At 51.9% G+C, this 11938-nt stretch overlaps 1 protein-coding gene across 7 annotated transcripts in view; it reads right to left on the reverse strand.

Moving 5' to 3' along the window:
• Positions 1 to 6368, reverse strand: part of AZIN2 (antizyme inhibitor 2) — a 44196-nt gene extending 37828 nt beyond the window's left edge. For 3 of the 7 annotated variants that reach the window (XR_012381303.1, XM_073902970.1, XM_073902971.1), the window contains exons 1-3: positions 6026 to 6355; positions 5176 to 5349; positions 3581 to 3754 (exon numbers count right to left, since the gene is read on the reverse strand). Coding sequence is in view for 5 of the 7 variants with exons in the window: in XM_073902970.1 (XP_073759071.1) it covers positions 3581 to 3754; positions 5176 to 5280 (279 nt within the window). In the remaining 2 variants the exon portion in view is untranslated. Of the gene's footprint in view, positions 1 to 2429; positions 2550 to 3580; positions 3755 to 5175; positions 5350 to 6025 lie in introns of those variants that run through there. The other 4 variants (XM_025856288.2, XM_073902972.1, XM_073902973.1 and 1 more) reach the window with 4 other exon arrangements.
• Positions 6369 to 11938: the final 5570 nt, after the last annotated feature.

Consider the following 11938-nt stretch of genomic DNA (forward strand, 5'->3'; position numbering starts at 1 on the left):
TATATATATATATATATATATATATATATATTCTTGTCATGGCAAACCTTGTCTTGCAACTCGTGTCTGCACAGAGGGAGGGTGTCGACTGTCCCAGGAGCAGGGGGTGGGAGGGCAGGTACAGAGCAGCACTCCCATTCAGCTGATTGACGTCTGAAGTCTTTAAAACTAGCAGCATAGGTTATTGTTGGGTGTCTTTAAAAAGAATCTGTCACAAATGGGGAGTTGCTCTTCAGTGGGTATAAAGTTCCTGTCCTGCAAGATGAAGGAAGTCCTAGAGATCTGCCGAACCGTGTTTATAGTCAACAAGACTGTGCTGTACACACAAAAATGTGGTAAGAGGGTAGATCTCAAGGTAGGTGTCCCTTTTTCTTTTTTAAGATTTTATTTGTTTGAGAGAGAGAGGGTGCATGTGCACACACAAGCAGGGGGAGGGGCAGAGGCAGAGGCAGAGGGAGAAGCAGGCTCCCGCTGAGCAGGGAGCCCAACGTGGGGCTCGATCCCAGGACCCTGGGATCATGACCTGAGCCGAAGGCAGACGCTTAACCGACTGAGCCACCCAGGCGCCCCTCAACGTTAAATGTTCTTACTACAAAAACAGTTGCTGTGTTGAATGTTACTGAGAGTCCGGAAAATAAGAGGACCAAGGAATGTCCCTGACAAGGTCTAAATGCACGGACATGACGGACAGATCTTCAACACCTGCCGAGTTTAAAGCTATTGCAACACAGTACCCACCACATAAACATCTCTTACATTTAATACATTTTCTATGGATCATAGTTGTACCTAGTTTTTAAACACCATATACCCACCAAACTCAAACTCGTAATGGTGATTATCTCTGGAGACAGAAAGCTGATGGCCTACATGTGTGTGTGAATGAATCAATGCATTCTTTGAATAATTCAAAATGCATGTTTAAAATCAAGTACTTACTGAATCTTGGAGATCGCTGGGGATGTTAGTAAGAGATTCCTTGGAGTAGTGACAGTGGAAATGGGGACGCATGGCTCAGATGCCGGGGCTAAGGGAAAGAGCCAGGTGCACACAGGCGAGTGTAGACAACTCTGGCCTCAAAGAGGCAGCACGGGACTGGGCTAGGGGAGGGGAGGACGCTGACAGAGACAGCAAGAGAAGGCAGGATGGAGGCAGGGGAGGTGACATAAAGTCCCTGGGAAGGTGGGTGGGTGGACCAGAGCCCCATGCAAGGTGTGGCTTGTGCCCTTGACCTGTCCACGGCATAACTACAGCCCCGCTCACACCCGGCCCTAGGTCAATGTCGGCCAATGTTAAGCGTACCCACTAGTGATGGCCAACCAGAAGAGGGCAGCGTCGGCCTTTCAAGAGAAGCATCCCGGATCCACCTCTCAGTAAGCCGGCTCCTCCCACCTGCAGGGAGGGGGCGTGGCCTCTCTCGGCCCTGGGGGTCAGCAAGGCAATCGTCACCAGCTGGAGCCCAGCTCTGCCCTGCCCTCCGCAAGGGAAAGACGCTGGAGACCCCACTGCCGCTGGCCCTACTCACGTGGCCACTTCCCAGCGAGTCGCTCTCCCCCTGCGCCCCCTTGCCAGTCTGTTAAATGCTTCCTCACTGGGCTGTTGTCAGAATCAGGGTAGTAATAATTACCTCACAGGGTTGTTGCGAGAATAAAATGAGATCATATACAGAAAACACTTGGCAAAGTGCCTGGCAGGACAGAAGCACTCAGCAACAGTACGTGCTTTTAACATCCCTGCGGACTTCAAGGTCTAAGCCCTTAACACCCTCTAACTCTGCTCTTTGGAGGCCAGCCCTGAGGCCAGACGGCCAAGCACAGGGGCCCACCTCTGGGTTTCCAGACACACAGGACTAGTCAGGGGGTTTGGGTCCTGTTCTTCACCCCTAGACCAAGAAGGCTGGAAAAGGAGCCCCTCCCTCCTCTCCCAGAGCCGAGCCCCGGCATGCCCGCAGGGGGACGTCCAGGCTCTGCTACCAGCAAGCTGTGCGGTTGGCCCCCAGTCTCCTCGACTGTAAAATGGCGATCTCTCTCCCTACGCACCTCACGGGCTTGATGTGAGACACACATGAAGCTAGGTGTGCAAAGCAAGAGCTAATGCAAGGGGGTTTTGCGGTGACAATGGGGAGAGACTCACCTATCACTAAGAGCGTTAACGTCGTCTTTGAAAAAGGTTAACCTGCTTGTTCTCACCATCCCACCATGGTGCACACCTCTTTCCCACCCAGAATCCCTCCACCCCTGTCATCCTGCCCAGGCTAGCTCTCCTCCTTTCTCCTCCAGGGTCCCTTTCTAGAATCCTCCTCACAACACCCAACCATACTGTTGACCAGGATTTGAAAAGAGTTCCCCTCAAAACAATCATTACTAACCATTAAAAAAATGACAGTAATGACAATATCACAAAGCAACGCCCACCAGGTTTGTTCTCACCTCAGGGCCTTTGCACTTGCTGTGCCCTCTGCCTGGAAGCTCTTCCCCTAGTTATCCACCTGGCTTGATCCTTTGCTTCCTTCGGGTCTGTCTTCAAATTTCAGCGAAGCCTTCCCTGGCCAAACTACATAAAAGTACAATCCTCCTACTACATCAAAAACTTATGATGTAATGTATGGTGATTAACATAACAATAAAAAAGATGAAAAAAAAAAGTACAATCCTCCCTCCTAACATTTCCTACTTCCCTTCCCCACTTTAACTTTCTCCCTACCATTGACCATCTAAAATAATATCGATTTTCATTGTTTAACTTATTTGGTTTTTAGAAAGCAAGTTCCCTGAAAGAAGAGCCTTTTTTGTTTGACTTGGTTTGGTTTGTTCACTTGCTAAATCCCCACCTGGAATAGAACGTGCCCCCTGGTAGGTGCTCAAAAAAGTTTTGCTGAATGAATAAATATGTCCAAAGCAGGACTCTGAGGAAACTTTGTAAGCTTGAACGCTTTCGTCAACTAAGAACAGGAAGAAAATAGATGAGTGAAGCATTCAACTCCAAGACAGCAGAGCCTGTCTTACTCAACACTGTATTGTCAGCCCTAGTTACACACTGACCCTCACACTGGAGTTCAACGACTAGAGAACGACAGTAAATAAGCAAAGTAAATCTAGAGAGAGCAGGAGGGGAATTAAGTCAACAGCATTAATCTCATTACAAAGGCAGAAAAATTGGCAACACAACAGAATTCTCAAAGGATTAGTTGAGAAAATGTACTGTCACACATTACTAAGACTATAAAAGAAAAAAAACAATGATAAGAAGGTGTTTTTGTTTTGTTTTGTCTTGTTTTAATTAGAAGAATACCATGTATAGCTCTATGCCAAGAAGCTTGAAAATCTCCATTAAAAAGGTGACCCACCTGCCCAGAGACACACACGGCTTTCGGCTTCCCGGCTTCCCGTTTAGAACTTCCATGCTTGTTTCTCCCTCCCTCATCCCTTCAACCCCCCTCCCAAGTGGGTGGCCTGTCCCAGGGGGCAGGGGCCAATGGCAGGTCACCCCTGCTTCCCCAGGGCCCGCTGGCAGCACCCCAGCCTCGTGCGTGCTTAGCAGGCAGAGACAGTCAGTGTGTCGGCTGGGGGCAGGGGCTCACCTTGTTGGCACAGCTGAAGCCCAGCCCCAGCTCGGCCAGGACCTTCAGCACACCTGGGCTGCTGTTGCACTTGACCATGTAAAAGGGCCGGACTCGAGGCAGGCACTTCAGGAAGCAGAAGTGCTTCCTCACCACAGCACCCAGGTCGGCCACGAAGAAGGCAGCAACATCACCCTGCGCAAGAAGAGTGAATGTGAGACCCCCGCTCAGCTCCCTCCTGGAGCATGCCATCCACCGTCCTCCTGGCGAACCTGCCCCAGGCCCGGCTCTGGCTGCCAAGCCACCTGGCTCTCCATTCCCTGCACGGAAGGCCTGCATTCGGGGTTCTATGATCTGGCTCCCGCCCCTCCTCCCCTCACAGCAGCTCCAGCTCCAGCCCCACACTGCTGCGTTTCCCCACCTCCAAGCTCTTGCTGCCACCATGCCCTTCGCACAGAATCCCCTTGCCCCCGCTCAGCTCTGGCAAATGCCCAGTCTGTCTTCAAGTTTCACCTCCCCCAAAACAATAAGGCAGTTAACTCTGCCTTTAATGCTCTCACTGCATTTTGCACATGCTTTCAAAGTACTGGAACTTGATATACATTCATCTTCTCCTGAAAAAGTTAGATTCTTTGCAGGCCAAAGCTATGGCCTGCAGCCCACGGCCTTCCACATGTAGGCGCTGGCTGAAGCCTTGCGCGAGTCCCACCGCCACTGCGACCAATGCCCGGGAGCAACCGGTCATCACAGATTTGCTGAGGGCAAAACATGTACGAGGCTCTGGGTGAGACAGCATTACTTCAACCCTCACTGGAACTGTTTCCCTTTTATGCTACACTTTTTTTTACTGAAGCCCACTTGGTGTCTGACATGATGCTAAGGGACAGAGCTGACCAGACAGGGCTCCAGCCCTGAAGGGGCTTGGGTCTTGAAGACAGCCAATGCTTTGAGCAATGACAGTCCCGTTCAATAAATGCTCCGTGGGAGTTCCTCCACAAGGCAGCGGAGGCCACAGAGAATAGGAAATACAAAATCGGCCCGGGAGATTAGGACAAAGTGACACTGATGAGTAATGAGGAAGGACAGAAATAGGTAGGGCCAGACAGGCCGGCAGAGGGGCATTCCAGGCAGAGGGAGCGGCTGTGAAGGCAGAGCTCGGGCTTGACCCTGCAGGCGGCGGGGGACCGCCAGACAATTCTGAGTTTGAGGCTGGCTGTGATGGAGTGGGAGCAGGTGGGATGAGGCAGGGAGGAGGTTAGTGGGCCCCTAGAGAGTTGAGGTCTGAACTACAAAGCCAGGGCCGGGCAGAGCACCCCGGCGGGTGGTGTAAGGAGCTTGGTGGTGTCCTGATGACAGGGGGAAGCTGGACTCCCAGGTTTCTGACCTAGAGGGCTGGGTAGATGGTGGTGGTGCTGTTCATCAGGGCAAGGCAGGCAGGGAGGACAAAGTTTGGGGCAAAAACAAGGAAATGGGGGGTCAAATGAGCCCATCTCTGGCCAAAAGCAAGGACTGAACGCCAAATATGAAGGAAGATGAGGGCCAGAGGAGTCCTTCCAGAAAAGGCAGCTGGGCCTGCACGGGGAACAAGAGACCCACCCCCACTCCCAGTCCCTCACCGCGGTGGCCTGTGAGGCCCCCAGAGTGAGCTCCTCCAACAGGTCTCGGGTGCTGAAGCCCTCCTCCACCATCACAAAGTCTGTTTCGCTCAAGTAGCCAGCCATGCCGAGGAGGAGGAGCCGATGGGCTGGATGGAGCCGCCGCCCGGGCCGCCTTAGAAAGTATGCAACACACTGCGGGGGGGAAGGGGGTGTGTAAAGTGAGGGGGCCCGCTGGGGGGCTGCCCTCTGATGCCCCTCTGACCTCCCCAAGGCGGGGCGCCCAGTCCTGACACACCCCACCGCCTGCACAAGCCTAGGGAGTTTAGGTCCCCTGGGAAGGGTGGGGACGACCAGGAATCCTGACTGGGACAAGGCATAACATGCCTAAGATGTCACTGCCTCTCCGAGCTTCAGTTTCCCCATCTGTAAAATGGATGGATTATTTTGGAAATCCTTTCCAGTTATGAAATTCGGGTTTTAGCAAAAAGGGAAAGAACGAGAGGGAGCAGGAAAGTCAAGAAGCTCGAATGGGGAAGTTTTCAGGCCACCCTCAGTCTTGACCACGCCCAACTAAAGAGGCTGGGAGTGGCCCCACCAAGGAGTCTCAGCCCCAGAGCAGGAGTTTAGGTTCGAGTCCGCCCCCGCTCCGTGACCTTGGGTACGCCCTGTCCCCTCTCCGAGCCTCAGTTTCACCGTTTGTAAATGGGGGGGGGGGAGCAGGTCCTGACGTGCTAGGATTCTAAGCGTGCATGGGGCCACATGGTGGGTAGGGGTCGTGGGCTCCCGGGCGGGAACCGAAGGCTGAGGTTCTGCCCCGGTGAGCCTTCCCGAGTGCAGGGCCGAGAACCCGCCCCCCACACCCCCTTACCAAGCTCCGTCCTCCTTCGCGGGGGCCAGAGCCAGGCGCGCTGCTAGGGGGGGTCGCCGGTGACCTCGAAACTTGTGCAACACCCCAAGGAGGAGTGGCAGTTGCGGAGCCGAGGCCCCTGCTGAGAGGAGGCAAGGGGGCCAGGGGCAGGTCAGCACTGGAGCCGAGGACGCCTGCCCCCGGAGGCTCCCCGAGCCACTCCCCGCACTCGCCTTAAAACGCATTTACACGGCTTCGGCCCATAGGTCTCCCCAGCGAGTGAACTGGATCCTCGGCGCCTCCGCTCGCCCCCTCCCCCCGGCTCGGGCCCCGCGGCCTGCGCCCCGCCCGCCCAGCAGCCACCGACCCCCACGCCCCGCCTGCCGCCTGCCGCCTGCTTATATAAACCCCGCCCAGGCCCCGCCCCTGGGCCCCAGGCCCCGCCCCTCTCGGCCCCCTCCGTAGCCCTGGCAACCGGGTGCCGCCACCCCATTGGTCAATTCCGACATAAAGCATTCAGCTCCGCCACCCTGCTCGGCAAACCTGAGTAAGCTTCAATTCTCCCGGCCCGGCTGGCTCCACCGCTACCCCACCGCTACCCCACACCGGGAAGTGGGAACTGCAGAGCCGCCGCCTCAGAATCCCGAGCGCCTACACGCTGGGAAGCTTAGGTCCTGGATCTCGCATCTTAGCGAGCGGGCAGGAAGCCAGGAGGTTTCCTTTTTGCTCTGGGATATCTTCCCTGACTACCTCCTCTCCCGGGTGCCTCTCTCCTCTACTCTGGTGATCTGCTCATTCCATCCCTCAAAGCCCGGGTCAAATGTCATCTCCTTGTGTTACTTTTCTAATAAAATCCTTATTTAGTTACCTCTCCCAGCGTCTTCTCTGATTCCTCCAACTCAAAACCCAGCTAAAATGTCTTCAGAGATGTGACTTTCCCAGCTCAGGGCAATCTTTCCCTTCACCCCACCTTCTGAATGGGGCAAACTCCTACTCACCTGCAAATAAAATGTCTCCTCCAAGGTGCATTCTCTGACTTCCTCAACTCAAAGCATTTTTTCTCTTCTACACCTAACAAACTCCTCCTGCTCACCTATCAAAGTACAGTATAATGTCACCTTCCCTGTTGAGCGTCCCATGACTTTCCTAGCCTGGAGGGACAATGGAACTCACAGCGGTTATATCTGTGTGGACTCCTCACTCATTTGGCTCTTGTTACCCAGAGCATGAGATTCCTGTTGTTGCTTTACACTTCTTGTTTGGTTACACTTCCCAGCTATTTTGTGAGTTCTCAAGGGCAGGAACTGAGTGCCTGACTCCTCAGAGTGCCCAGTGCCTGGCTGAAGAAGATTCAGTATCTGTGTTACTCAGAAGCTAATCCAAAAGTTCATCTGAAACAGTGATCGTACATAGAAAGAAAGGAAGGAAGGAAGGAAGGAAGGAAGGAAGGAAGGAAGGAAGGAAGGAAGGAAGGAAGAAAGAAAGAAAGAAAGAAAGAAAGAAAGAAAGAAAGAAAGAAAGAAAGAAAGAAAAAGAAAGAAAGAAAGAGAAAGAAAGAAAGAGGATTTCTTCGACCACATATCAAAATATGTTATAAAGCTATGGTCTTTAAAACATCATGGTGCTGTGCAGGAAGACACAGTAGTAAAACAGAACAGAATCTAGAATAGTCTCATGCATATTGGAGAATTTGATAGGTAATGGGGGCAGCATTTCAAATCCATGGGGCCAAAGAGCTCTTTAGTCTAACATATGTGTTTATGTTCTCTGTCGGGCTGTAGGCTTCTTGGAAGCCAGAGGCACTTCTTGTCATGCCTCAGTATCTCCCTAGGGCATTGTGCGCAACCTAATCGGAAGGTGCTCAGCGTATATATGGTGTAGACCATGATAGTATGGAAGAGCCATTTTCTGCTCCCCACTCAGCCTGGCCACATGACCGCTGGGTGTCCTTGGTTGGGTCATCCTGCTTCGACCAAGGTTTCCTCTGCCTGGCTTGGTTTCCCCGCTGTGAACTGAGAGGGTTCAGACTGAATGAATTCTCTAGGCCCTTCTGCCTGGAAACTTCTTGCTTTCTATGCATTGGAGCACCCTTTCAGGGGCAATCTGCTTTACAGGATGGGTCATTTGCAGGTCCTGGCAGGTCCATGCTTTGCGAGATCTGTAGTCATTTGCACCATAATATGAATTATGACTGAGGTCTTCCTGAGACTAAACATCTACTGATTAGGAGGGGGTAGACCGACATTGCTATGGCAGAAACCTCAAAGGGAGCCCTCAAGAAAAAGATGACAGTAAGAGAAGAGTGAGGGCACTCAAAAAAACTGGCTCTATTTTTTAAAATTATTCTTTGAGCTAGCTGTATTTGGGAGCCATGGGTCTAAGTCCACCTCACTAGCTTTTTTCATCACCTGGTACATAGTTAAATGCATAGTGGGGCCCATTCAGTACTCTTACTGAATCAATCAAAAAAGGTAAGAAGGAACAAGCCTGAATCTCCTCTGTACATTTGTAATTTGTTAAGGGTTAGTAGTCAGAGCAGAAAAATCTGTAACCCTGGACTGGATACAGATTTATCTTTTTCCCTCCTGGGTATGTGATGTCACTGAATCTCCATGACAACCCTATGTCATAGGGGCTATAATTGTTCCCATTTTATAGATGACGAATCTGAAACTCAGAGAAGTTCGGTAACCTGCCCAGGGTTACATAGCAAGTAAAGGGGGAGCCCGGATTTAAACCCATCTGTCCCAATTCAGCCTTTACGCTTACCTGCCAACCGGTGCCTGAGCGTTTGGGCCCCAGCTCAGCAAAAGTCACACAGTCATCCTGCTGGCATCCAGACCAGAGGCCAGTGACTCCTCTTCTGCCAGTCTCCTGTGCCACCATTACCCGTGTACAGCCCTCAGAAACACGCTGCTGAAGCAGAACAAAGAGCCTCTCATCTCTGGCCAGGATCGTGTCAGGCAACTTCAACCCATTCTTCCTAAACCAATCATAATTACAGTCACAACCACCGCAAAAATATAAATGCCTTACATGTGTAGAGAACTGGAGAGTTTACAAAATACTTTCTGGTTCATCATTTCATTCAGGCTTCCCAGTGCTTCACAAGATTGGACATCAGTTCAGTTTAGGCTTGGCTGAGGAAAATAAAAGGTCAAAACTCACAAAGCGGGATGCCTGGGTGGCTCAGTTGGTTGAGCGTCTGCCTTTGGCTTGGGTCACGTTCCCAGGATCCTGGCATCGAGTCCCGCATGGGGCTCCTTGCTCAGCGGGGAGTCTGCTTCTCCCTCTGCCCCTCCCCTCATGTTCACTTTCTCGTTCTCTCTTTCTCCCTCTCTCTCTCTCTCTCTCTCTCTCCCGAAAAAATAAATAAATAAAATATTTTTTAAGAAAATATTTTATTTATTTAAGAGAGAGAGAGCAGAGCAAGAGAGAGAACATGGGCAGGGAGGAAGGGTAAGGGGAGAGGCAGAAGGAGAGGGAGAAGCAGGCTCCCTGCTGAGCAGGGAGCCCAGTGGACTGGATCCCAGGACGCTGAGATCATGACCTGAGCCGAAGGCAGACGCTTAACTGACTGAGCCATCCAGGTGCCCCTATTAGTCCCATGTTACAGATGAGAAAATTGGGGTTAAATCCTTTATCTAAGGTCACACGGCTAGTGAGTAACAGAGCTGGGACTTAACAGCTCTGGTCCGGCAAATTTGATGCCTATGAAATTGGCCCCAGGAACGGGGCAGGAAGCCAGAACAAAGAAGGCAAAGACCAGGCCAAGAGCAAACAACAGGAGACCCAAGAGAGGCTGAAACTGAGAGTCAGACACAAGATGAACTGGCAGAAAGGGCATGAACTGCAAACTCCCAGGAAGCATTGGTGTGATGGAGACTCTGAAGCAAGCAGAAGCTGGAAGTAAGGTCAGGGCTGTCTTCAAGTTGAGGAGGGCAATGAATAATACCAGTAGCCACCATGGATTGAGCATCTTCTAGGCCCCGGGCATGGTATTATGCGCTTAATGACAATAATAGCTGACATTGCCAGGGTACTTGCCATCACGAGGCCTTGTTGTAAGATGGATGTAACCCCTAACCTCACAGCCACCCTACACGGTGTGTGCTCTTGGTGGTAGAGGGGAGGCCACATGCAGGAGACGCTAAACTCCTCAAGGTCACACAGCGTGTGTGTGTGGCACCACTAGGCTACATACATTTCCTCCATCCTCACCACAAGCCTGCAAGGTGAGAATTATTACTCTCATTTCATGGATGGAGGAATCCGAGGCCCAGAGAGGCCACGTGATTTTCCCAAGACCACACAGCTGGCAGATGGCAGAGCCTGACTCCAATTCAAGGCTGCACAGTGAGGAGATTGGAACGGTGTAGCCCTGGGTCATGTGGGAGCAGACCTTGGACCCCAACCCTGGGAACCCAGAATTCTAGTTATTAGTGAGGTGTCTGTGTCCCCTGACACAGACGCTCGAGCGTGTTGACTGAAGATGGGATTATCGTCACACCCCTTCCCTAGACAGACAAGGTGTTGAGAGGCTGAATTTGGTAGTTTGGATCTCTTTACGTTTATTTTCACTGTCTTTTAGGCTGAACACAAATGTGAAAAAATAGTAATAGCGTGTGACAATTAAGGAATTCACACACCCTCTCTCAAGCCGGACCTGAGTCATTTCTGACAAATGTGATAGGAAAACAATAACAACCAAATAAAAACTACTTGGCTGAAAATTCTCCCTTTCTCCAGCTGCTGTCCCAGAAGCCACTGGGAGGGGACGGAAAAGGCTGTGGCCTCTCCCGCCTTCGCCAGTAGCTCTCAGATGGGTGCGCATTACGATCACCTGGAGGCCTTGTTCGAACAGATGTCTGGGCCTCGCCCCAGAGTTTCAGATTCGGTAAGTCTGGGGTGGGCTTGACAGTATGCATTTCTGACAAGTTCTCAGGGCCTGCTGAGGGTGCTGGCCCAGGGACCACACTTTGAGAACCCCTGCTTCAACGAACTTGAAGCAGAGCCGGCAAAGAGGTCAAAGCTGAGTACTCTTGAAAGAAGGGCATCAGGTTCTCATCCCGAGAGGTAGGATGGGGCAAAAACCAACCCGGGCTGGACGGCTGTACCGTCTCCGGATAACAAGAGAACACATTTCAAGGGTGGAGAAGCTTCAGTCCATCTCCTGGCTGTGTGACCTTGGCAAACTTATTATCCTATGTGAATACCCCCTTTATTTATCTGTGAAATGGGCACAAGAATGCCTACTTCCTAGGAGAACTGGTGTAAGGAATTCACGAGTGTGGAAAAGCTTTTGCCTAGTGCCTGGCACATACATTCACAAATGCATCCTAAGTGGTAGCAATTAGTATTATTACCCTGAGTCAGGGGTGCAGGAGGCCGGAGGAGAAAATCCAGAAATATATCAGAAGGACATTGCTGGGGCAAGGTGGGAGAAGCAGCCACACAGGGAGGTTTGTCTGAGGACCTGGGCTGAGGGATACCCAGCAGGGGTCAGATGCTCAGGGAGAGTCAGCCCAGTGTGAGGGGGTGGGTGGTGGAATTCCATCCCATTCCCCAAGAAATTGGGACCGAGGCCCATGTGCTAAGCACTGAGTCATGCAAGCCTGACCCAAGCTGGGCCTCTTTCTAAATTACTATAGTCGTCATGTTCTCCTCTGGAAAACTGCTCACTCACCCCCGGGAAGAGTGGAGCCAGGCAGCCATGTCTGTACCTCCGGGTACTCTTGCTCCCCTCCCCCGCTGCTGACTAAACATCCCCACAACCTTAGGCCTCCAGCAAGCGCACCAGAGACACAGAGACTGTGCTCAGGTGGTAAGTCAGAGCCAGGGTCAATGGAATCCACTCTAGAGGGAGCCAGAGGCTTCTAATCACACCTGGAGTCTGGGAGAGACTCTGGGTCCTTTAGGCAGGCTCCTTCACAG

This window comes from Callorhinus ursinus, unplaced genomic scaffold (assembly GCF_003265705.2).
Source record: "Callorhinus ursinus isolate GAN/ISIS: 27379988/994484 unplaced genomic scaffold, GSC_fseal_2.0 scaffold18, whole genome shotgun sequence".
Lineage (NCBI taxonomy): Eukaryota > Metazoa > Chordata > Mammalia > Carnivora > Otariidae > Callorhinus > Callorhinus ursinus.